Source organism: Oryza sativa, chromosome 3 (genome assembly GCF_034140825.1).
Source record: "Oryza sativa Japonica Group chromosome 3, ASM3414082v1".
Classification (NCBI taxonomy): Eukaryota; Viridiplantae; Streptophyta; class Magnoliopsida; order Poales; family Poaceae; genus Oryza; species Oryza sativa.
Window position 1 is genome coordinate 8,904,675 of NC_089037.1, and position 25,225 is coordinate 8,929,899.

General features: G+C 42.6%; 3 protein-coding genes across 9 annotated transcripts; 1 reads left to right on the top strand and 2 right to left on the bottom strand.

Moving 5' to 3' along the window:
* Window positions 1-144: 144 nt before the first annotated feature.
* On the bottom strand, window positions 145-4,587 carry LOC4332366 (uncharacterized). 4 transcript variants are annotated; one of them, XM_015775899.3, is made up of 4 exons: window positions 4,521-4,587; window positions 4,262-4,353; window positions 783-3,290; window positions 145-686 (listed from the first exon to the last, which is right to left on the bottom strand). In XM_015775899.3, the coding sequence occupies exons 3-4, from the start codon at window positions 3,192-3,194 to the stop codon at window positions 399-401; spliced, it is 2,700 nt and encodes an 899-aa protein (XP_015631385.1). In that variant the 5' UTR covers window positions 3,195-3,290; window positions 4,262-4,353; window positions 4,521-4,587; the 3' UTR covers window positions 145-398. The 4 variants fall into 4 exon arrangements, with proteins under 4 accessions (XP_015631385.1, XP_015631383.1, XP_015631384.1 ...); XM_015775897.3 differs by having other exon boundaries at window positions 783-3,296; XM_015775898.3 differs by having other exon boundaries at window positions 4,427-4,532.
* Window positions 4,588-11,531: 6,944 nt separating this feature from the next.
* LOC4332367 (uncharacterized) lies at window positions 11,532-14,590 on the top strand. Its single transcript, XM_015776930.3, has 7 exons — window positions 11,532-11,920; window positions 12,326-12,502; window positions 12,595-12,741; window positions 13,056-13,157; window positions 13,244-13,314; window positions 13,412-13,479; window positions 14,015-14,590. Exons 1-7 carry the CDS (start codon window positions 11,687-11,689, stop codon window positions 14,254-14,256), a joined length of 1,041 nt encoding a protein of 346 aa, XP_015632416.1. The 5' UTR covers window positions 11,532-11,686; the 3' UTR covers window positions 14,257-14,590.
* Window positions 14,591-15,716: 1,126 nt separating this feature from the next.
* LOC4332368 (LIM domain-containing protein HDR3-like) lies at window positions 15,717-21,178 on the bottom strand. Of its 4 annotated transcripts, XM_015776926.3 has the most exons (13): window positions 20,718-21,178; window positions 19,248-19,439; window positions 18,725-18,858; window positions 18,474-18,558; window positions 18,250-18,382; window positions 18,049-18,169; window positions 17,873-17,956; window positions 17,631-17,750; window positions 17,246-17,458; window positions 16,998-17,060; window positions 16,588-16,703; window positions 16,429-16,487; window positions 15,717-16,334 (listed from the first exon to the last, which is right to left on the bottom strand). In XM_015776926.3, the coding sequence occupies exons 2-13, from the start codon at window positions 19,312-19,314 to the stop codon at window positions 15,997-15,999; spliced, it is 1,533 nt and encodes a 510-aa protein (XP_015632412.1). In that variant the 5' UTR covers window positions 19,315-19,439; window positions 20,718-21,178; the 3' UTR covers window positions 15,717-15,996. The 4 variants fall into 4 exon arrangements, with proteins under 4 accessions (XP_015632412.1, XP_015632415.1, XP_015632414.1 ...); XM_015776929.3 differs by lacking the exon at window positions 19,248-19,439 and having other exon boundaries at window positions 18,474-18,555; XM_015776928.3 differs by lacking the exon at window positions 19,248-19,439.
* Window positions 21,179-25,225: the final 4,047 nt, after the last annotated feature.

Sequence of the window (25,225 nt, forward strand, 5' to 3'; positions counted from 1 at the left end):
GCTGCAAGTGTTTTCAAGAGTAAAAACTTAAGCCTCAGTCCTCAGATTAACACAATGCAGTTCCAGGCTTTCAGCCCCCAGAACATGTACAGAGAGTGGCACAAACGTATCACAACATCGGTGCCATTTCTGCAAGGGGTTGAGTGACAGAAGCTTTGCGAGGATCTGCTTTGCTTGCATATAAAAAGGGTAGCTAAGCACTGAGATGAGCCTTGCAGCAACACACCTAGTCATTTTACATGTACAGTTAGCTACCCCGCTAAAGCCGATTCCATAAGATTCATCACATTTCGATGTGAGTCGCATATGGATCATGGCATAAGATTCCACGACGCAACTCGAGTTACAGAAGAAAACGAAAAGAAACAAAGAAAAACATACATTTTTATCACAGGAAGCTAGGCTCGCCCTACAGGAGATAGCGGCGGCCGGTGTGGCACATAGCTTGCCTGAGCTCTACCTTGACTAGCTGCCATGATCTTGTTGAGCTTATGGTCAGCGAGGGATGCGTGCTCTTGCGATGCGTGCACACCTGCTTGCGTCCTGGTAGGGCGCCTGCCGTGAAGCATCACTATACACATAGCAAAAGCCTGAAGTAAAGCAATGGATGATCTGAATTCAACTGTGTATAACCCTTCTCTGAATGAAACCATACTGAAAGCATGCTTGTCTTCTCGTGATCGACCCTACAAATACAGATTTATATAAGCATCAACTGATTAGGTCGTCATAGATTAGATACATAAGGACATAGGCAAGAACAGAGAAGCACAAGGACGCACCTGAACAAACAAGTCAAACCGTTGACTTCCATCCGTCGTCTGGTTTGCTTGAGTGGATTTATCACCTTTGTTTTCTCGGGCGTCATCGCTGAGGACACTGAGCATGCAGCCTTCATCCCACCCACCACAGTCACACGCTCCTCCTGATTTCCACCTCTCAATCAGAGGTAGTGGCTGTCCTGAGGTTGATGTACCATGGAAGCCATTAGGAAGTACGGCAAGAACACTGGATGATGCACAACTATCATCCCTCGTATTAGGATGGAAATTTCCCAATGGGCAAGAACAGTCGGTTGGTGTTGACATGCTTCGGCTGGAATGCTGTGAGGATGAGTGACGAGAAGTTTCTGGTTCTTGCTGAGACACCGCACTAATAAAAGCCGCAAACTCTCTGCTAACATGTGAATCACCTGATTCTTCAGAAGATGGTAGCTGCTCTGAGCCAACCAGAACAAATTCTCTATGCAAATGGTTTTTTTCTGCCTGGTAGCATCTTGATTTTCGATGTGAAACCCTCATTTCCCCAACAATATTATAAACAAGCTGATCTTTCTTGTTCTTATTACCTGCCTTGATCCAAGCCCCACCTCTTTTCTTAGGTTCTTCAACACCAAACAGAGTGTATGTGCTCTCCAGATCATTGTTATCGGAGATGCCCTTCCTTCTCACGGTAGCCACCAGGATATCAGAACCACAAGAAAGCATGAAAAAAGGCAGGCCATTCTTCCACGCTAGCTGCAGAAGCGCATGCCTTGTTGTTGTTGAATCTATATCTTGCTGGAGGTACCTTTCACTGTTCAGGACCTGAGGAGGCTGGTTTGTATTAGTTTCTGTTCGGCAATTTGAATTTACCACTGAATCAACTGACCTACGTTGAACATTCTGCAAAGCAGATCCTCCCAAGCTCAGAGATTGCTTATCAATATGGCCAGGCAGATGACACTTTGGAACAAATGAAGGTTGAATTGGACCAGAAGTGGATGACTGACGTGGCTTTAATATTGGATCTAACATCCTCCTCAATGGGCTGCGTCTACTGCCTTTGTTGCCTGATGACTTATCTCCATTTATCTTATCCACAGAGGTGCTTGCTTCAGGTTGTCGAGGACATGGTCCATCCTTCAGGCTTGAACAGCGGTTCACTCGATTCAGTCCAGAAACAAGATGTCTATGTGGTGACGCATCCATATCACTGAACTTTGCACTGATCCGAGGAGTTCTCTCAGAGGCACCCCTGGAAATTTGCTTTTGGTTGCGATTTTCACCTATAGTTACAGCAGCACCAACAGAATCACCTTGAGTCCCAGTTCTGCTGGTGCCAAGCTCTTCAGATGAATCCATGATAGGAAGTGGACATGAGTATGGAATTCGAGGAAATTCATGGTGTTGCCCAATATCTTTTGAGAAACCAACAGGTGACAAACTGGCATTTCTTTCCATTTCCATCACCGCACTAGACACTAGAGTCTCAAAAACCTCACCAGTCACGCCACTGCTCTGCTGAAAATCACCACATGCAGAATCATTGTTATGTGAGGTGAAGAAACTTTGGCCAATGTTATCATCATCTGTAAAAAGCCTGCGCGAACAATGATGGACGGCCTCCTCTATATTCCTTGTAGTCTCCTCATCATCAACCATTTCATGTCGCATGGAACTCCCAGTGGCAGTAAGAAGAGGGTCCGAGAGTGGAGATATGTTTCTGAGATTCAAGTCACCGTATTTGCCAGTGTTCTCTGGAAAGTGTTTTCCATGAACAGGCAACAAGTTCAACACTGCAGAATTTGGGCTAGGTGAATATCTGGCCTTCCCATGGTATTTATCCTCAAGATCACTTTGCTGAAACTCCATAGAACAATGCTGATGGTCATTGAGTGTAGGAGATTGATTGCTTTCAAGAGATTTGCTGCTGGGACTTGCAGATGACTGGGATGGAGAAGAGAATATCAGGGACCTACTAGTATTAGATGGAGAGGCACCATGGCTGCTAGAAAACTCATGCTTTTGTTGGTGAGACCACCTGGCTAGGAGGCCCCACTCGAGAACTCCAACATTCAATGCCTTGTCCTGAAGATGGCCTGATGTCTCTTTACGCTGCAAATATGAAGGAACATTTGACATATGCTTGACAAGCTCATCAACCGTAGTGGCCTTTCGACCAGGCCATGGTTTTGAGCCTTTCAAGGATCCACCCGCATCTGCACTCCGAGGTTCCCGTTGCCTTCGAAACTTCTCATTTTTCACAACTCTGATTCTATCTTCAAATTTTCCATCAATGTTCCCACCGACTACTGCAATCTTCTCTTTTGGCACTTGTACAGATTGATCTTGTGAATTTCCCCTTTGACGTCCATCACGACCTAATGTGGCCTTTACATTCCTTTCTCTGCTAAACTGTCCTTTCGTTGGCATCTTTTTTTATGGTTTAACATACGCCAACAAGCAGAGCTTTTCACTTGATTCAAATTGAATCGTCAAGTTTCAACAGGATACTACACTTCCTTGAACCTGCAACTTCAATATTAGCAGAAAAAAACTCAGATATGTAGCTTCTGATATTTCCACCAGAGCACTAATGAACAGAAAGAAAATAGCAGGCAGCACCACAGAACCAACATAACTACAGTATTGCAGTATCTCAATTCAGAACTAAGTATTTGTCGGTGGACAATGGCATCATTTTGTCTCCCGGGAATCCTGGATTTATGAAACATTATGTTTCTACATGTACTTAGTGGGGTTGGGAGTTGGCCACCGACAGTTTTGACACAATAATGTTCTAATTAGGATATGTCAATAACCATGCAAACAAGACTGAAAAAAAAAGGGCTCCCACTAATGATAAAAGGTGCAAATAATTATAGATATTTGCCCTGATGCTATACCGTGTGTGGCTTGTATATAAAAATAGTTTGCACATTGTTAAGGGCCCAGCCATCCATAAATAGTTCAGTCAGTCCTGATAAATGTATATCAACTATGGCTATGGGGCATCTTTCCCCGTTTCCCTCAAGAAAAAGGGCACCTTTCTCCACTTGATTTTGTTGGGTGGCTTACAAAATGAAAATTTAGCCGTGCAAGCCTAGCTACTCACAAAAAAATTAAAGGTCTAACTACAAGCAAGAGGGGAAAAAACTAAAGTTAGTTGCCCGGCAAAAATAAAATAAAATCTGGAGTTGCATAGACAACAAATATTTTACCATATGGATTAGGTTGAAACCATTTTTTCCCTTTGCAAATTAGCCTACAAAATGCATCATCATCAACGATGGTCGTTATAGCGGCAGAACGGGGGAAGTTGGAGAAAACTTGCTGAACTGAATAAGATGGAACACCAGCTGCGGCATTAAACCCAACAGAAACCCACCACTCTTCAGCATCTCTCTCCAATCGAGCCAACCAACCACATTACCCAAACATTGAAACAGAAGAAGAAAAGAAAAAAGCACACATACGACGAAGTCACGAAGATAACATACCAAGATGCTCCCAAGAACCACTTCAAGAACAGTCCCCCCAGCTCATCGAGATCCCATATGGAGGTCACGCACCCGCAGATCCGCCACCTCCCCTACAACCAGAACACAGATCAGTGAACCTCGACCAAGCAGAGAAAGAATGCCACCCCAAGAAAGATGCGCCACCTTGGGGGATAAAGCGAGAGCGAGATGGAACGAGAGCGCGCAGCAGAGTGGGAGCGAAAGAAAGCTTCGGAGGTGGACTGGACTGGATAGAGACCTGGAGCACGGCGACGCGCACTCGGTGGGTGGTAGTAGTAGTAGTAGTAGGATTGGGAGTGAGGCGCGGTGGTAGCTAGGAGCCTCCTACTTCTTCTACTACTCCTGTCCCCTCTCCGTGACCCGCCAACTGGTTAGGTGGGTGGATTGGCTTTAGGCGGGTGAGCGCCCAGTCGCCAGCGTTCTCGCACCCCCCCCGCCGCCGCCTACTCCCCTCCCCTATTGACAGCCCCCGCTTCTACTTCTACCGCGCCGCGGAGGAGGGGGAGCCGGTAATACCAAGAGGAGGAGGAGCAGCAGCAGCAGCACTCGTGGTTGGGAGGGAGGCCGGTGGGGGCAGCGGGCATTACTGGTGGGGGGGGGGGGGGGGGGGGGGAAGCAAGAAACCGAGCTGTGTCCCTTGTCGTCGTCGTCGGGGGATCACGAGGATGAGAGTGAGACCGGCAGGCAGCGGGGTCGGATGGGTGTGTGGATCGGATCTTGACGCGGCCGTGGTGGTGGGAACGGGAGGAGAGCGGTGAGAGAAAAGCGCGGGGGCGGGTGGCGTGGGGAGGGGGAGGGGGGCCGGGCCGGTTTTGTCGCGGCGGGGGCGGGGGGTGGTGTGGGTGCTTGGGTGGGTGACGTCAGCAGGCACGGCGCCCGGCGCAGGAGGACGGCGACTTCGGTGAGTACCACCTATACTACTGGCTACGAGCACTAGTAGCAGCAGCTCTCGCCCTCGCGGCGTCCCATCGAGCCATCAAATTATTGCAATCGCTTCCCTGTTCCTCCCCATCTCGTCCTTGTGATCCGTGCGGTACGTGGTGTCGCAGCTTTTGTTTACCGGACGCGGCTGGGCTGAAGGCCTGAAGTAGGAGTAGGAGTGTTTTTTTTTCCCCTGAGAAAACCCAGTGGGGAGTTGACGGGCGGAGGGACGGACGGGGGGTGGAGCCGTGGAGGTGATGTGAAATGTGATCGCTGATGCGATGCTTCGGAGACCTGGTGGTGGCTGGTGAATGGTGGTGATACGTGTACCATGCAGGTGTACCGCGCGGTTGGCCGGGAACGTGTTTCGGACTTTCAGGTTTGAGCCGTTCTCTTTTGGACCACAGGGGTTACGAACTTCGGGTGTTTCAGTGGAGAGCTAAAGCCTAAAAGGCCTGTCTATCTAATTTTTGAGCTAAGTTTGATCACCGGTGTTACCTAAAAGAGGTACTCTATTCGACCACTTGTGTCTAGCGGTTAGCTCATTATCATGGTTAGTGCGCTATCTCATCTTTTCTATTCTACTGGCCCAACAATCATGCACTCATCTATTACTCCTACCTCATCTAGATGTAGAGATAGAGAACCAAACAGAAAAAAAAATGGTTGACATAACTTCATAGCTTCAATGTAAGAGAGTACCCACCCTCCGTTCCAGGCATAGCTGCTCATGTTGTTTAAACTACCATGGTGGCGCGTGCAGATTACGTGGCTAACATAATTATATTTTCTCTCGTATAATAGCATATATATTCTCTCAATTAATTATTAAAATATATTAGAAATAACGATATAATTTTAAATTTTATACTAACATTACCAACCTACCGATGTGTAATAATCATATTACATTGTATATACGTAATAGTTATTAATTATTTTTAATATCTAATTTTAGTTATTTCTAAATTATATTTCTATATGTACTCTAAACTCGTCTTCCAATATCCTTATTTTTTAAAATCCGGATATTTGTTATATGTAAATTGTATTTCTATATAGACTCTAGGCTATTCTTTCAATATTATTTATTTTTAATTTTGATTTTTTATTATTTATAACTGTATTTATATGTGGACTCTAAACTCATCTATCAATATTCTTTATTTTTTTATTTCGAATTTCAGTTACTTCTAAATTGTATTCCTATATGGACTCGTCGTCCCTTTTTTAAATTTTGAATTTTAGTTATTTGTAAATTATATTTCTATACGGACTCTAAACTCTACTTTTAATTTATTATTTTTATTTCGAATTTTAGTTAATTCTAAATTCCTACTCCTATATGGACTTTATACTCTTCTAATATTCCTTTTTTAATTCCGAGTATTTCTTAATTGTATTTTTGTATGGACTCTATACTCTTCTTTCGATATGTTTTTTTAATTCCGAATATTAGTTACTTCTAAAATGTATTTCTATATGGACTCTAACCTAATTTTAATTTTCTATTTTTAATTCTGAATTTCCATTAATTCTAAATTGTATATCGGCATGGGCTCTAGTCACATCTTCCAATATTTATTACTATGTTTTAATTCCGAATTTCGACTAATTCTAAATTGTATTTCTATATGGACTCTGTTTTTCTTTTTCTTCGATTAATATGAGAATTTCTAGGGCGTGAGAGTGAATATGGAGGCGCATTTTTCTATTACTTTATTAAGTTAATAGGTTTTATCCCTAAATGTGGAAACTAGTAGCAAGGATGCTAACTACTCCCTCCGTCCTAGAATAAATAAAGTTCATTTTCATCCATCCCGTAAAAACCAATGTAGAACAAAAAAAAAAGACTATAATACCTTCACTTTATGAAATCCCTATGCAATTATTTTTTATCTACTCCCAATGTACCTATACATACTTTCACAAACTCTGATGCAATGATTGCTAAAAAAGAATTTATTTGAGATAAATAGGATGTGCTAAAAATGAACCCATTATAAGATGAAGAGAATATTTTAACTGTGAATTTTGAAAAGCGAACAACTTCTTTCCAAGTCTAACTGTGTTAGCAAAATAATTAATCCCTTCATTCTAAAATACAAGGAATTCTAGGGTTCAGATTTCGTATTAATATGAGCATGTATACACCAGTTTTCATGATTTCCATCACTCAATAATTCTATAGCCAATTAGATGCTTGATAAGTAAATTCAAAATTCAAAAAAATGACAACTAGAGTGACTTAAAAAAGAAATCTGTTGAACTTACCTTAGTACTTACTAAACAACCTAAAAATCATTATACTCCCTCCTTTAACAAAAGTTACACATGTTATTTTTGTCACCAAGACCAAGGATAAATTAACTTATCTTGCATGTAACAAAGAACAAGAAATGTATGCACGCATACAACCAATGAGTATGAAGATGGCTTCTCGGGTTCTGATCAAACATTTAATTTATCTCTCCACTTAAGTCTGCAATGCATAGAGATTACAAACAGAACAACTTATTTGGAAACTCAAATATAAAATAGATCTAACTCTTGTGGAAGGAGTGAGTACTATATGACATCACTACGAGAGAAGTTTATTAATGAACATTGCATACGCCTTTAGTTCTTTTATATTTATTTTTGCCTCTACCAATGAGTTAACTGTTTTGTAAAACTAGATAAACCTCGTGCGTTGCTATGGGAGTTCTGTATAATAATAGTGTAAATAACATTTAATATAGCTAGACAATATCACTTTATATACTTTATAAAATTTTCATTTGTGATCGGCCATGAAAAAAGTTATAAATAATTATGATGATGACGTGGTTATAACAGTTTAAATCATATATATAGGATGATCAATCAAAAGCAAAACTACGATGATACATCTTAATAACATAAGAGAAATGAAAAGATAATATAGATTAATTATCCAAAGACAAATTTAAGTAATATATGATTCCGTAGGTGAAGGAAAAGAGGGAAATAATTTAGACCATAGATTAATCATCTAATAGCTAAAAACAATTAAGGTGGTATGGCTTAATTAGATAATAGAGAGATAACTTTAACTGTATTTATTGATAATGAATTTTAGGATTCGTATATATGAAAATACTATGGAATTCTTTCGTTCCAAATGGACGACTTTAACTTTTATCGGTGATACGTGACTAAACGTGATGAAAAAACACAACACGTACACCGGAAAACAAAACGTAGTAGATTAACTTGTGTCATCCTGCTTGCTTAGCATCGATCCTTTGCTTCCCTTTTCTCTTTAGATTGAGTTGCTTTCCTTTGTTTCTTCTTTTACTCCAACATAAAACAGACGTTAGATATCGTTCGATCCTTTACAGAGCCGGCCGCTTTGTTTGGCACATGTGGCAAGCTTCTTTATTCCGGAAATGGTCGTGAAATAGGTTTTTGGGTGCCATTCTTTAATCATCAACACGTACTTCGTATCTTTGTCCGCCTCTTTTCTGGCTCACATGTGCAAGCGAGAACACAAACAAATATGGCTTATACAGTTCAAGCTTTTCCGAGACGAAATACCACTACACAGTACACGTCTTGGACGGCATACAATGCGTGTGCTAGACACCGATCCAACAACATCCAGAGCTACTGCACCACAAAGTCCACGACGAATCCTCTTTCGGCACCGATCTCCCATATGCTGTGCTCCAAAGTTGCCCAGAACAAGTTCTCTCCTGAAGCAGTGGCTTTGGGAAGTACTATACGCGCCATGCAGATCTTTTTGTTACCATGCGAAATCTGCGAGACATTTGCAAGATCCACAACGCCGCTGGGGCCCCCGGGGTTCTACGCCCTTGTGTCGTGTGTTCTAACTAATGCAGCATACTAAGCTGCTTGCCTGCAGTTTTGCTGTTAAATTTGACCCGCTCTTTTCTTATTCACTTACCTATGTTATTTCATATTTTTGTTAGCACATTTTTAAACTGCTAAATGATTTATTTCGTATGTAAAATTTTTATATCGGAGTTATTTTAAAATATCAGCTAGATATTTTTTTAAGTTTATAATAATTAAAACTCAAATAATTATGTGCTAATAATTTTTATGCTTTCCGTGTCCTAACTTTATTTGGATCTTCAGTAAAACAAACATCATCTTTGATCGCATTTTTATGAACACTCTACTACTAGCAGATATGACAAATGTCTCTGAGTATAACCCATGTGACACACACGGTCACGGTGATATGTGAATCGAATAATAACAAGGTGATTAGTACTCCGTAGTCAGCAACGCAGTGGTTGCTAGTACGCGATAAGAGGAAGCTCACGAGGAGAGATAAGGATCACGAATTTTACTAATACACAAACGCACGGACATGAGGAAAATGCATCGAAATGATTGGGAGAATCTTGTCCTGGTCCGATGAGTGGATTAAAGAACCAGCTTTCCGTCCTGTCGTGGAATCTCATGGTGATTGAGTTCTCATCCTACGCTCGGCGAGACCACAGCCTAAAAAGAGGCCTATTGGACGCTGTACATTTTGACAGCAAAGCTCGGGAAACCGGCGAAAGTGTGAAGCTGGAAACGCTAGAAATGAAAGCCCTAAATACTAGTAGTACTGCACCATGGAGTTGAGTACTTTGGCTAAAGATGAGTGTTTGTCATGATCCCATCGATGGCTTTGGAAGAATCCAAAGGCAAAGCCGTCCGACGCGGGGCAAGAATCAGCAACGAACGAGTAGCGTCCAGGGGGATGAAAACGGCCACATGCTACGGGTGGTTTCGCCCATTACGAGGCTCGTTCGTTCGTGCTCGCGCCATGGCGCGGTGTCGCGTTGTCGGATGATCAGCGAGCCGGGGCTGCCGTTGTGATCGGCTGGATTTCTCTGCGATTGCAACTGACCGAGCCATCCGTCCATTGTCTTTTGTCTCCATTCCATTACGCACATTGACAGACATATTAGTACTGTGGTATAAAAGCACTGCAACTCGTGATTTAAGATTCAGGATCGTGATTTAAGATGCTATTTAAAGATCCAGGATGGCATCCCTGTTCCGGTGGTCACTCACGGGAACAGCAGCCTTGCTGATCTCTCTTGCTGCAGTCGTATTCATTGAAGACGGTATTCACAATGCTCCCGGGAGACCAACTACCATGGCCACGAGGAGCAAACGACCTGTCAGGCCGCCAATTTGCGCGTACGTCCGGACGCCAGTGGCCCCGCCGCTACTACGAGTCGTGTGAACTGTGAGGCTGTGACTGTTCCGGTGGGCCCAGCTTGACCCATGTGCTACTGTTACGATGCACCCGTTTCTTGGCCCACGTTACTAATACAGATATTGCAATTGGCCCACGTAATACAGTCACTTGGGCTCGGTCCAGTCTAGTACTCGTAGGAGGCCCTGGCTGCAGCGCTAGGCCTAGGCGACGCCGGCTAGAACGGTCCGCTGCTTTGCCCATCTCCGTGTGCCGCGAGAAGGCGGCGGCCTACGGAAACGGTGAACCTTCACGTGCCGCGCGGCCCAGCCATTGCCCGTGCCGGCCGTGCGCGTGACGGCCCGAGACGACAGTACGCCACGGTGTCGGTCGGGCGGCCGCGCGCGCGGCCACGTACACGGCGCAGCGTGGCGCGGCAGAGGCGCACCTCTTCCCGCGATGCCGTGGATATTCCCCGGCACCGACCCTATAACTTGGAAGGCGTATTCCTTTAAAAAAAAAAAAAATTGGAAGGCGTGGCGGGCGACGCTACCACAGGTGTGGAAAAAATCTCTTCTACCTACCGGCACGCGCGAAACGAGCAGTTTCTATCAGCACGTGATGCATCAAACTCGTTCTATGGCGGCAAGCATACACACAGCGATAAATTCCAGATGTACACGCGCGTATAATATACTAGCGCTTGTTAATATATTTTATTATAACGTCGTTTGATTTTAAACATACATGAATGCAAAATCTACAATAGCAAATACATATTTTTGTAAATAAGATGAATGATAAATATATTTCTAAAAGTCAATGACTCCAGACATATTAAAAACTGAAATGAGTACCACTGCCATCGTACATTCGTAGTACAAGATAAGAGTGGTATGAAGTAAAAAAATAATTGTGGTCAAAATATTGTACTATGCAATTTGAATACTGCATCACCGTAGTTTTACAAGAAATGTATCACTGGCACTTCTTGGAGTGGGTCGACAACGACAGTATAGAAAATACAGTGTCTCGACGGGCATCGTGTCGTTTTATTCGCGGGCGCCGACTTCATACACAAAGGAGAAAACTAAAGAGGGGATCCCAAATAATATTCCCAAACCCTAAAGCCCTCCTCCCCTTCCCGTGGCGATTCGCCGGTCCGTCCCCCAAGTCTAGGGTTTATGTTCGCTTTCTCCCCACGCATTCCTCCCACCCGCGGCGCTCCCTGATCTGGTCAAGCCCACCAGAATCCGCTCTCCAGAGTTGGTGGGGGCGGAGGGGGAAGGGAGGGGCGGCGGATGCAGACGGAGGCGAGAGTGGGGATGGCCGCCGCAACGATGGACAGCGGCGCCGCCGCCGCGGCCGCTCGGAGGTACTCGACGCAGCAGCAGCAGCAGCAGCCGCCGCCGCCGCAGCTGCACCACCACCAGCCGCAGCTCGGGACGGTGCCCCACCTCCTTGCCGGCGGCGTCGCGGGCGCCGTCAGCAAGACTTGTACCGCGCCTCTCGCCCGCCTCACTATTCTATTCCAGGTTCGTCTTAGCTGCTGACCGGGTAGTTTAACTTCTTCTGAGCATGTGTAGACAACTATGAATCCATGCGATATTTGGGTTTGTATAACTAAGAAAAGGTGAGACATTTGTTTCTACTATTTAGCTGAGCTGCGAGGACTAATCCTGCTTCAGATAGGTGGAATAAGGGGGAATATTTTTGGCATTTTGTTTTCCCGAGCAACTATTAAGTATTTTGCACAACTTAACTGTGAAGAGAAAACTCAACGCACAAGATCTTTTGTTGAGAAATCTTGATCTGGTTTGATGTGTGAAACGAGGCACAAACTCATTTCTTTTTCTTTATAAGCAATGAAAGCACATTTCTTACAATATTTTACTTAAAATACTGTGGCTGTTAATCCAATTTATGTATTCTATGTGCAGGTGCAAGGAATGCATTCAGATGTGGCTACCATGCGGAAGACTAGCATATGGCGTGAGGCATCCCGCATTGTCTACGAAGAAGGCTTCCGAGCATTCTGGAAAGGAAATCTTGTAACTATTGCACACCGGTTACCTTACTCCTCAATTAGCTTTTACACATATGAGAGGTACAAGAACGTAAGTACAGATTTCTTCAGATGAACTTGCATGCTCATTCTCTATCACAATTATTATATGGCTAATTTCTTAATTAAATTTGGACTGTGCAGCTGCTACAAATGATACCTGGTCTTGACAGGAATGGTGGATTTGGTGCAGATGTTGGTGTTAGATTGATAGGTGGTGGTTTGTCTGGAATAACAGCAGCTTCGATGACATATCCCTTGGACTTAGTACGGACTCGTCTTGCTGCTCAGGTAAGCCTATTGTCACCAGTCTGCATATCACTGGCTTCCTGTGTTGATTCTCATCCACTTGAAAAGCCACTATTTGAAAAAGTTTCCCTGCAATTAGACCAAACAACATCTATTTCCATGTGAAGGACATAGATAACTCAAAATCCCCTGTTGATTCCCTTCTTTATCAGTTTCACGTTCAGGGTAGAAGGCATATTGCATTTATGCTCTCTGCTTTGGGCATTATTGAACTGTAGGCCTTTTTCCATTGAAGCTTTGCATTTTTAATATGTAATCTTCACTAATAATGAAGCCTTTTCATCAAATGTTTGCAGACGAACACTGCTTACTACAGGGGCATATCTCATGCTCTTTACGCCATCTGCAGAGACGAGGGTGTCAAGGGGCTCTACAAGGGCCTTGGTGCCACTTTGCTGGTAAGAATGTTCGACACTGCCATTCTCTCCCATCTTTTTGAGCATTCTACCTTTCGTTATCCAATTGATATTTATCTAAAATACAGGGAGTAGGTCCCAGCATAGCAATAAGCTTCTGTGTCTATGAGACATTGCGATCTCATTGGCAAATAGAGAGGTAAGTTGCACAAGATACAAGTGGGCTCTTTATTCATATCCATGCCACTTCTCGCATTTGTTCTAACTGTATTTATTACCTTTGATCTTTAAACCAGGCCATATGATTCCCCTGTTCTGATCAGTTTGGCTTGTGGAAGTCTTTCAGGAATTGCATCCTCAACTAGTAAGTAATCTGTAAACGAATGCTGATTACTACTTCCTCCGTTTCACAATGTAAGTCATTCTAGCATTTTCCACATTCATATTGATGTTAATGAATCTAGATAGATATATATGTCTAGATTCATTAACATCAATATGAATGTGGGAAATGTAAGAATGACTTACATTGTGAAATGGAGGGAGTACAAAGTATTCTGTATTACTGAGGTGTGACGAGCTTTTCTCAAGAATGAAACGTACAATGTGGAACGGTTGTGTGAATACACAAATTATGTGCAAAATAGAAAGACCCCACTTTGCTAGAATTTGTTTCCCCCACTTCTAAAGAAGTTACCATGTAATCCACAAACTATTTTTATAGTTGAATAACATAGGAACTATTTTTTTGCACTGTTCCACTAGTTTATGCTCTGATTCTGTCTAGACTTTTGTTATTGGAGCAAATTGGTCAATAACACCTCAAAGATCAATTATCTGTTGTATTTTTTGTCACTAAGTGAACCTTGCTCTGATCATTATCATTTATTATATTTCAGTTACATTTCCGTTGGATCTAGTAAGACGCCGCATGCAGTTGGAAGGCGCAGCTGGAAGGGCCCGTGTCTACCAAACTGGACTTTTTGGAACATTTGGGCATATCGTTCGCACAGAAAGTTTAAGAGGATTGTATAGAGGAATTTTGCCCGAGTACTGCAAAGTGGTCCCAAGTGTTGGCATTGTTTTTATGACGTATGAGACGCTGAAGTCCATCCTCACGGAACTGGCATCAGATGATTAGCTGTCCAACATTTGTCACGCTTGACAATTTTGATGTTTGGGCCAGAATAACACTTGAGGCTGATTAGAGCGAGAAAAATGACTTTGTAGCATATGTTAGGATCTAGATGGTACTAGGTTTTTAAGTTTATAATATCATGGAATGGAAGGATATTCATATGGTTACAGATTTTCTTGTAGTGCATGGTAAAAGAAGAGCCGCTGCCATAGGTCTTCAAATTTCTGTCCACCAGTTTTAGTGTATGTTAACAGTTTCAGTTTTGTAATGGTACATGAGGCCATTGTCTTCAGCTCTACAATACTATTGAAAGATGGCCTCCAAGATGATCTGTTTATCCATGTTGTCCTAGTGAGCTTATTACAATTCACAAGTGAGTTCGGCTACATTATTGTGAATGGCCTTGTCATTCAAATTTCCTGGTAGTGAGCAAGGAACGTTGTATCCCTCTTTATTGGACGATAGTTTGTTAATGCGGCCTCTTCTTGGATGCAAGTACAAGTTAAAAGTTAATTTTAGATCCACATTGTAATTGTTCAACTTCTTGCTCGCACGATGGACAAAACTGTCTATGGGAAATATTGGACATGTCTCCACTGCTTATGGACTGAGAAACGCGTGGCCTTTTCCGGCAAATGAACCAATCTCAAATGCTTAGTTAACTCAGGTGAAGAGAGGTGCTGCTAAACTTCGTTGAGAAGACATATAATGAAGTGTAGTGTCATATGCGGCAGAGCCATTATGTCGTCATCAATGGCTCAATGCTAGTGCATAATGTGAGAACAGAGTTCAAATGCTCAGTGACATCAATGCTAGCAGTACATAATGTGAGAACGGAGTAGCTAATCCACAGCTGATGGCTTCCTCAGAATGCATGTCATCTGGTTCCGCTGCTTCTTTGCACCTTTGCACGAGTATTGGCTGCGATTCGCAAAGGCGTTGATCTGTGGTAGGGGATTGTTAACAGGTCACTGAAGACTGTTCAGCATACTTCAGATTCGAGGGGCCATTGTTTACTTGAAAGGTGTCTCCCTCCCTTCTTAAATACTTATCACTGTTTCAACTTCGACATTAGTAATTTCTAAATGACTAGACTACGATGAACGAAAGCTAAATGCTTATATTTAGGATGAACACAATTAAGTACTTATACATTTTTGCAAAAAGCGACAAATGATTGAAGTTTAATCATGAATAGTGTCCCGTGACAAGTATTTGAGAACGAACAGATTGCTTAGGAAAATATTTCTCCTCTTCTCGCTGAATTTTCATTTGAAAGATACTCTTGCTTGTATGCAGTCATGCATAGGGCTGTAAGTGGGTCAGCTGCGAACCCACTTATAGGTCAAAATAAGCGGGTTTGTGGTTTATTTTAGCCTATAAGTGGGTTTCGCGGGTTAGCCACTTACACCCCTAGTCATGCAGATCAACAGTAAATAATTAGTACATTATACACATAGACGTATATAAATACTTCACTGCATTATCATGGGCCATACTGTGCATTACATTAGTGTTTCTTAGTCACCTTATTAGATTGCAACCTCAGCTCCTGTTAATTCGAGCAAATGCAGTTCCTTAACTGATTTACTCTGATAGGACCTCTCTGAAAACTCAAGGTCACCCAAATCCGAAATCTTACTCCATTACCATAACCCATATGATCTCCATATGTATGTGTGTATGATATCTGTATACCCGCATCCAGTATGGACATAGACTGATAGACAGTGCTTTCTTGTGTTACACAGGAAAGCCTCCGGTTAGCCGTATATGGTTCAGTGATTGGCGAAGGCCATACTTGTTCACAGCTGCATAGGCAGCTCTGAAACCATCGCCGTATGCTGATGATGTGTCATTGGCGATCTGATGCAGGAAGAATTCTCCAAGCTTCTTCTCGGTGTGAGAGATCCCACCCTTCTTGGACGGTGGTGGTCGACAGGAGGACGACGAAGATGAAGCGTAAGATGTTGAAGCCTGTCCATATCTTGAAGTGGATGGAAGGATCTCTGACTCCAGCCACAGGTAAGACATGACCTGGCATATACCTTCCTCAATCTCCGCCTTTAGGTTCCGGTAACCTGTAGGTGCCATTGTCAGACAGGATACAAAGAAATTAATTAATGTTCAGATAGGATTTCAGAAAATGGGAGAAATGGATGTTCAGATGATTACCTTTGAGGCGCAACCACCCATGCATCAATTCATGGGCAAGAATGGAGCCCGTTAGCAGCCTGCAATTGTATGGAATGTTTATGACTTCACACAAATGATACACGAATTGTAGCATTTGATTTACATGAAAATGGAAATACTTGTGAAGAATGCACTGACCTGGGGAGGCCAAACAATACAAGAATTGCAGTGACTTCGCATCTCCTAGTTAGCTTTTGCGGTTGGGTTTTCATATCTAGTAACCGATTTGCACCAATTCTGGGCCTCCTAAGTATCTGTAGAAAATCAGAACACAAAGGAACAAAGTCAATGATTTCATTTGGCCAACCTGCTACTCAGTGGAACTGTGGATGTAAGATCTGAAAGCAACTACTCTGTCTAGTTTATTGCAACTACATCATTGAACAGGGAATCTCATTAGATGATCAGTATTTATCAGAGAATCTCATCGTTTGATCAGAACGATGTTGATTTCATATTACCACTTGGTCTTCCTTGATTTGTTAGTTATTCATTAGAGAAATTGTACCATCCTAAAAACTGTTTAGGTTGACATGCGTTGTACTTACACTGGTCACAGTCTGCTCCTCTGACAGACAAAGGCCTCGTGTTTCAGGCATATGATGCGGTCCCTGCAGAAATACAAGATGCAATGATCAATAACACATACTCCGTCCAGTCATAGGTATTTGACGTTTAGGACAAGATTTGAACAAACTTCAAAGTTTGATTAAATCTTATCCTAAACATCAAATATTTATGACCAGACGGAGTAATGCATTATGCATTACAGAACAAACAGATGTAAAGAACCCACTTTGCTTTCTCCTTCCATAGCTTCATTAAGGGCTTGACGTTCAACCAAGAGCATGGGTATCTGCTGGTCTAGTTTCATGTTCATCCCTTCGTAGTAGTCTCTGATGGAATGGTATAGCGGTTGACATTCACCGGTGTCCATGATTGCAGAATCCAGGCATTCCATGCACAAGCTGCGTCCATCCCCTAATGACATATACTTTGTGTTCCTTGGCTGCAGGGATTCACAAAATGTCTTAAGTACGAACTCATATTTTAAACTGACAAATCAGTACAATTGCAATTTATAGAAATTTTGCCGAGAAAATAGAGAAACTAATAATATTTTTAATGTGTATTTGTAAGCATGAAATACATTCATCATATGCAAGAAAGGCAGTACAAACCTCCATTTTCTCACAGCTACAGCAACGAGGTGTTCTATCATGCTCATGCAAAGGACAATACTTCTGTCCCCAGAATGGATGGGCTCTGTACTCTATCAAACCAGTCCTGTTCGTTGGGATCTGCAATAAAAACCAAACACGTAAAAAGGGTTTCCTGCAAATGCTGTTCCAACGGCATGCTAATCCAAAAATCAGTTCTAGCACTTCTGCAAATAGTTCATCCACAAAAAAAAAAATCTTACAAATTGAAGGCAGACGTCACACTTTGGGTGATGAAGCTCCTTGTAGCACAGCTTGTGGTATGGATCTGTACCTAGCAAGGTGAACTGGGAAACAGAATAAAGTAAACTGTCACTTCCTGAGAACACCTGAACACACACACCTTCAGACATTCTAAACTGAATTGCAGAAAGGTTACCTCCATCTCACGGATAGGGTGGCGACAGGAAGAACAGCGGAAGCACTGAGGGTGCCAGTACATTCCCAAGCAGCTCAAGTAATGGCCATGCCCTATCTCATGCTTGCAACCCCCACAGACCCTGAAAGATATATATTGCTTCTTTACATACCAGCTGTTTCTGTGAATTGTAGACAGGTTAGTGAAAGCAGATTTGCTAACCTGTATCCTCTCGACCTGGCCTGGGTCTGAGAGGGTGCACAAGGATTGTAAGGCTGGTAAGGATTCATGTTCAGACTGTCCTGTATTGCTCTAGCGAGTTCTTCATCGTTTTCTCCCTTGTCATGGTTTCTCTCTACCCAAAAAAAGTTGCATCAATGGTGCTTAGTGAAGAGATAGGTTAAAAATATATGATCATAATATCACAGAATTCACAAATATGGCACCTTTTGTATTTTTGGCATCGTCTGCAAGAGCAAGGGCAAGTGCATGGTCCATTTCTTCATTGTTATGTCTAGGTGGTTCTTCCTTCTAGAAACATAACAAAGAAAGGTTCAGAAACTCTTTTCCCCATGATAGTGCTACATCATTACCATAATCTAACTGATAAAGGAAGGGGAATTTGGATAGTGGCACTCCATGAACCAAAGAAAAGAACAGAAAAATGTCAGGTTGCGGAGGAATTGAGAAACATTACCTTTGGTCTAACTGGTTCTTCCCAGAGCGTGGTCTCTTCTCCTGCCGTCACCCGAGGGCGCCGTCGGTTGGCCTCGCCGTCCTTCGTCCCCTTCAGGAAAGCGCAGAGCCACTTCATGAAGCCGGATCTCCTCTCTGCGTTGCAGAAATGTTAGAACCGGACAGGTTCAGGGCTTCAGGCACTATGCAAAGAAGGATCTCAGACATGGCTAGAACTGAAATGTGGAGAGCAACATCCCACCTAACACTTCCTGCCCGCTGAAAGCAGGCAAAGAAAAATTGATGTATTTAAACACTTTGGTTGTCTTATATGCTCGGTTGGATGCTAATTGTAAGTGGATTAGGTGATGGGTTATCAACAACATAATTTCGCTAGCCCTTTGCTTTGATCAGATAGTCACAGTTGCACAGTTAAAAAAAAATCAGTCATCATGTCATGTACAGCTAAACTAAATTTTTAAGTTTTTGTTTGTATGAGGCTGTTAATTGGACTGTCATAGAAAAAGAAAGGCAGATGCGTGTACCTGCATTGAACAAGATCAAGAAACACAGGGACAAAACGCCACACGAAATTGCTTGCGTTGCTAACATGGCCCCTCTCTACACCGTGCTAATCACAGCGTTATCTTCTTTTCCTTTTTCAATTCTACCTCCGATTGACGGGGCACGCAGGCGCAGTCAGGGTCAGTCAAATCTTGGTGGCCCTCAAATTTATCCTGGATTATAAGAATCAGTTTGAGTCTCCCATTTATGCTATGTTTGGATAATAGGAAATAAAGGATGGGATTGGGATTAGAAAATGAATCAATGGCTAGGATGAAATAAGGTGGAGGAAATGAATGGCTAGGATTCAAAGTTACCCCTTCATAAGTGGGAAATTATTTCCCTTTCCTATTATCTAAACGGTGCCTTAATTTCCCTCCTCTGAATAGCACAGTGGTATGATTTATGCATGACAGTTAGAAATGTTCATCTGATGTGATTGCACGGCGATCGATGTTAGGATCAAACAGCTAAAGGTCGATTCGAAGCTAGACCAATAATATGGACCTGTACCATCACCATTTGCGCCACGCTCACGCCATGAATGTTTAGATGGGGCTAAAATTTTCTAGTCCATGTCACATTGAATGTTTAGATGCTAATTTAAAGTATTAAACATAGACTAATAAAAAACTAATTTCATAAATGAGAGCTAATCTGCGAGACAAATTTTTTAAGCCTAATTAATCCATAATTATGAAAAGTTTACTGTAGCATCACATTGTCAAATCATAGCGTAATTAGACTCAAAAGATTCGTCTCGCGAATTAGTCCAAGATTATGGAATGGGTTTTGTAATTAGTGTATGTTTAATACTCTAAATTAATGTCCAAACATCCGATGTGACAGAAGTCCCTGTTTCACAAACAAGCCCTTAGAATAGGACAGCCTAATGGCAACAAGAACGTTCTTTCAGAGAGAGTGGACATGATGTGGCGAGTCTAACGGATAACAGTCTCATGTGTAAAGAAACGCCTAAAAAATCGGCTATTTTGCCATGGATGTTGACGCATCGATCGATTGGTATGCTAAATTTTTTCTCTGAAAGGGATCAACTGGGATCCATTTTTGTGTTCCCCGGAGTATCATCTTTAGGAAAGCTAAAAGTTCATTTTGCTTTACTTGCTGAAATCAACCTCGTTTTAGTCTATCTGACGTTAATTGCACTGCCGACAGTAGTTTAGCCTGCCTTGTTTGAAGTTCAATCAAGACAGCACATATATTTCAAGCAGGCAACAAATAAAAAGTTAAAATCTTAGTCAGGCAAGAGACAACGACCAGCTACTGGTGCCATGAAAACAATAGCTCTCTGCTGCTGAAAAAGTACGTGAAATCTAATCTACCCATAGTGCACAAGCAAACCAACCATGTGTCCAACATGAACAAGAACGTCAAAAAGTACGAGGAGGACGACGATGGCAACGGCTGAACATTAGGATCAGAGAAATTACCGTGACTGCACTGATCACAAGACCGTGAGGAGTAGGCCATGTACCCAAGAACCGCTGCCGCAACGTCCCCAATACAGCATATATATATGCACACACGGAGACAGAAGCGGGAGAGAGATGGCAGCAGAACACTTCAATCAGAGCGAGAGACAGAGACAGAGCTCTGCAAGGTCAAGTATGGCGATCGCGATTTCTACGATGAGCAGAGGATCAGGAGGAAGAAGAAGGAGGCAGTAGCTGCGATGGACGGAGGAGGAGGAGGGGGAGGGGAGGGGAGGGGGTTCTTAGAGAATAAAGCGGCGTGGTGGCGAGGAGTTGGCCGCGACAGAAAGGAAAGGATTGAGGGTGAAGCGAAGCGCGGGGCGGCCGCCCGCCCACAACGCACGGCATCTCATCTCATCTCGCCTCTCCTCGCCTTCGCCTCCTCCGCGTTCCGTGCAAAAAGCAAACGATCTCTCACCGGGTTAACTCGATCGCAATTAGCGTCTTCTTTAGCGAAGAAAGAAAGAAAAATCGAAATTCGGTAGTCGCCGTGCCGCCAGTTGATGGCGCATTAGTGGCGGATGCACGGGGGGAATATTTTCGGTTCTGTGTTAACGGCGGGAGGGGAAAAGAAAGAGATTCGTTGTGTCAACGCGAATGTATGCCCCTCCATTTGCATGCTTTTTTTTTTTTGTTTTTGGTTTTTTTGGATTGGTTTTCTTTTTGTGCTCGCTGAGAGACGGTGATGCTACGCGGAAACGGGAGGAGAGCAGAGCGGCGGCGGGGGTGGCGCTGCGCTGGGCCTGCGACTAGCAATGCGGGAGGAGTACGTTTGCTCTGAAAATTTTTTTCCCTTCCTTTCTCGGATAGGGAAAAGAAAAGGGAAAAAAAGGGTGCGACCCTGAAAGCTGGCCGCTGCCGCTGTCGATCGCCATTCGCCAGCACGCACGCGAGTCGGCGAGTGTACAGCCCATTATTTCCGTTGTTCGGGGGAGCCCGCCCCGGTGTTTTGCCCCATGGACCGTGGACTCATGGTGAGCTCGCGTGACGCGGCGGTGGGTAGCCTAGCAAAGCAACAAAGGCCAAAGTTTAGGCCCTTTATTCAAAGGAAAAACCATAGAAATTCTAGAGGATTTTATCCTATGAGAAATAATTCTATAGAGTCCTTTGAAAGAAAGGATTGTTTCCTATCAATTCCTTTGAAATTCCTATGGAATGAACCTTACTAGAGCAATTTTGGAGAAAAATAAGCATGAGGTCTCACCTCATGTTTTCCTCTTCATGTGTCTAAGGTTCCTACGTTTTTCCTGTGTGCTAATCAAACGACAGTTTGAAGACTTTCCTGTGTTTCAAAATCCCATAGGAATCCAATAAGTATGGCATTCAATTCCTAAGTTTTTCCTATTCCTCTGTTTTCTGAATCCTGCGATTCAAAGGGACCCTTACTTGCAACTTGGTAGCCTAAGGGAATGTAGCGCTCTCGTGCACTGATATTCACATATGTTATTTGTGGACGCTGGTTTCGTATCGCCTTTGCAGGAAGAAAATAAGTTAGGACCTCGGTCCTTCCACCTAATGGAAAAGACTTTGTTTTCTAATTGATATGTGTGTCCACACGAATCTTGGAGCACTCATCGCTTACCTCAGCTCAAGTCCTCAACTTCGCCCCTCTCCTCTCCTCTCCACTTCCCGCCTCCCTTCCTTGTCAGAGGCCCAATTGTTGGGACTTTGGAGTATTACGTTTCACGCGCAAGAGGTATCGAGCTCGTTCACCCAACTTTTACCTCTCTCTCCTCTCCACTTGAACCACTTCCACTACTTCCCTTCCTCTCTTTTTCTTTCAGGTGGGAAGTCTAATCTTTGATTAGAGCTTGATGCGCAGCAATGATGTCGGCGGTGGTAGAGAGCTCTTCCATTCGTCGGGGCATGAGTTGTCAACCTTAATAGCTTCCCTAGCAAGGAGCGCATGTACCAACATGGGTGCCGGTTGGGCGTCGTGGCATGCTGCTTCTACACCACGTGTCTTCCCACACAGCAATAAGAAGGAGAAGGCGGCAAGGGAGCTTCTGGTCAAAAGAGAACTGAGGAATGGAGGTGGGGAGATGAGGGGAAAAGTTAAGCACTTGAGTTGGAGGTAGAAGGTCAATGCTCCAAGATTCGTGTAGACACGTGGCAATTAGGAAGCGTGGTCTTTTCATCGGAGCGGAGCACCGAGGTCCTGCCCATTTTTTTTCCACCTTTGTAGGAGTAGGAATTACTGTACTAGTAATAGTTTTATCATGCACCAGAAATGCAATATATCAATGGGACCATAAGAATTATTCTAGACTGTTTAGAGGACTGATATTATTTTTCTTTCATGATATAACCACTTTACTGTAGATTTTGTAGAATTCCAATGTACATCCAGATTTTGTAAAACTCCAATGTACATCCCGTTATTTGAGAATTTTGTCTTAGTTATCCCACGACAATTCGCATTTCTGCACCAAACCTCTACAATCCTCTTCACCTATCTCCATCCTACTTCATTTATGTATCTTCTCCTTCCTCATATGAGTCAAGCTCGCTCCCTATCTCATATTCGGTAGTTTAAGGGTGTGTTCTTACCCTAGGTTTTCCAACTCATCTCCATCGTTTTCTGCGCGCACGCTTTTCAAACTGCTAAACGGTGCGTTTTTTTTGCAAAAAGTTTCTATACAAAAGTTGTTTTAAAAAATCATACTGATCCATTTTTTTAAAAAAATAGCTAATACTTAATTAATCACGCGCTAATGGACCGTTCCATTTTCCGTGCGCATGTTCCGGTTGGGAACACGCTGGAGCGAACACAGCCTAATATTGGTATATAATTAAGGAAATTTCGGCTCGTACAAATTGGTTTGTGCGTTAGCACGCTCTTGATCAGAAATTGCCTTTAATTGGCATGATTACAAAAGTGCAAGCATCTGACCTGAATATACGATGCTTGAACTGCCGATGATGCGACTGGGAAATTAGGGTGGTACAAGAGCGTGCAGAGAAATAGCGAGCCATTTTGGATAGGGAGTACCCAAAAAAAAAAAGGAAATTGATGGAGACGCTTCCATGCATGGCTACAATTCAGGTTTCAACCATGTTGGCATTTACACTTCAGTCAATGCTCCCCCCCCCCCAACCATGCTTCTCACTTACAAAATGGTAACATTGATGCATCTATCGTCTAAAAGAAAAATAGTCCAAAATCGATCGACACAATGAAATAAACAAATTCGATCTACACATTGCTCTGTTATCTGTGATGTTGAAATCCTGTTTTTAACTAGTATTCTCAGTTAGTTTAGTTCGCTGCAGATACATTTGTATTTTTGTTAGCTGTGTGCAGGAATTGAAATGGAACCTCCTCCATCTATGACTGCCTTCCTCTGTTTGAGTGTATTCTATGGCACTAAAAGAACTTCAAGAAAACAGCATTTCCCTGTCTTTGAAAAGAAAAGTCCACGTCATGGTTACCCTATGATGGTCTTAACCAATGGACTAACTTACATGGCAAGTCACATGCTGTATCATGGAAGCATCCACCTAACTGAATTCATAGTGTATAGAATGCACAGAGAGTTACGTAGGGAATGGGCAAGGGGAGCCAGCAAGGGGTGTTTAAGATGGGGTTAAAACTTTTTAGCCCATGTCACATCGGATGTTTGGACGCTAATTTAGAGTATTAAACATGGACTAATAAAAAAACTAATTTCATAATGAGAGCTAATCCGCGAGACAAGTTTTTTAAGCCTAATTAATCCATAATTATCAAAAGTTTACTGTAGCATCACATTGTCAAAATCATGGCGTAATTAGACTCAAAAGATTCGTCTCGCGAATTAGTCCAAACTTATGGAATGGGTTTTGTAATTAGTGTATGTTTAATACTCCAAATTAGTGTCCAAACATCCGATGTGACAAGGACTTAGAATAAGTCCCTGGAAACCAAACAGCCTCTGAACTACTAGAATATAATAGCTGGACCACTAGATAGGCCGTTTGTTAACTGTTATACATAGGCCGTGTTTAATAGTTCATATGCCAATTTTTTTTACGTATACAGACACACATTTAAAGTATTAAATGTAGACTAATAATAAAATAAATTACAGATTCCGCCTGTAAACTGTGAGACAAATTTATTAAGCCTAATTAATCCATCATTAGCAAATATTTACTGTAGCATCACATTATCAAATCATAGCGTAATTAGGCTCAAAAGATTCATCTCGTAATTTACATGCAATCTGTGCAATTAATTTTTTTTTCGTCCACATTTAATGCTCTATGTATGTGTCCAAACATTTGATGTGACATAAATTTTGGAAGTTTGAAGGAAACTAAGTGTGTGTTTTAGTTCATGCTAAAATTGGAAGTTTGATTGAAATTGGAACGATGTGACGGAAAAGTTAGAAGTTTGTGTGGGTAGGGAAGTTTTGATGTGATGGAAAAGTTGGAAGTTTGAAGAAAAAGTTAGAAACTAAACCTTGCCTAAACACGGCCATACT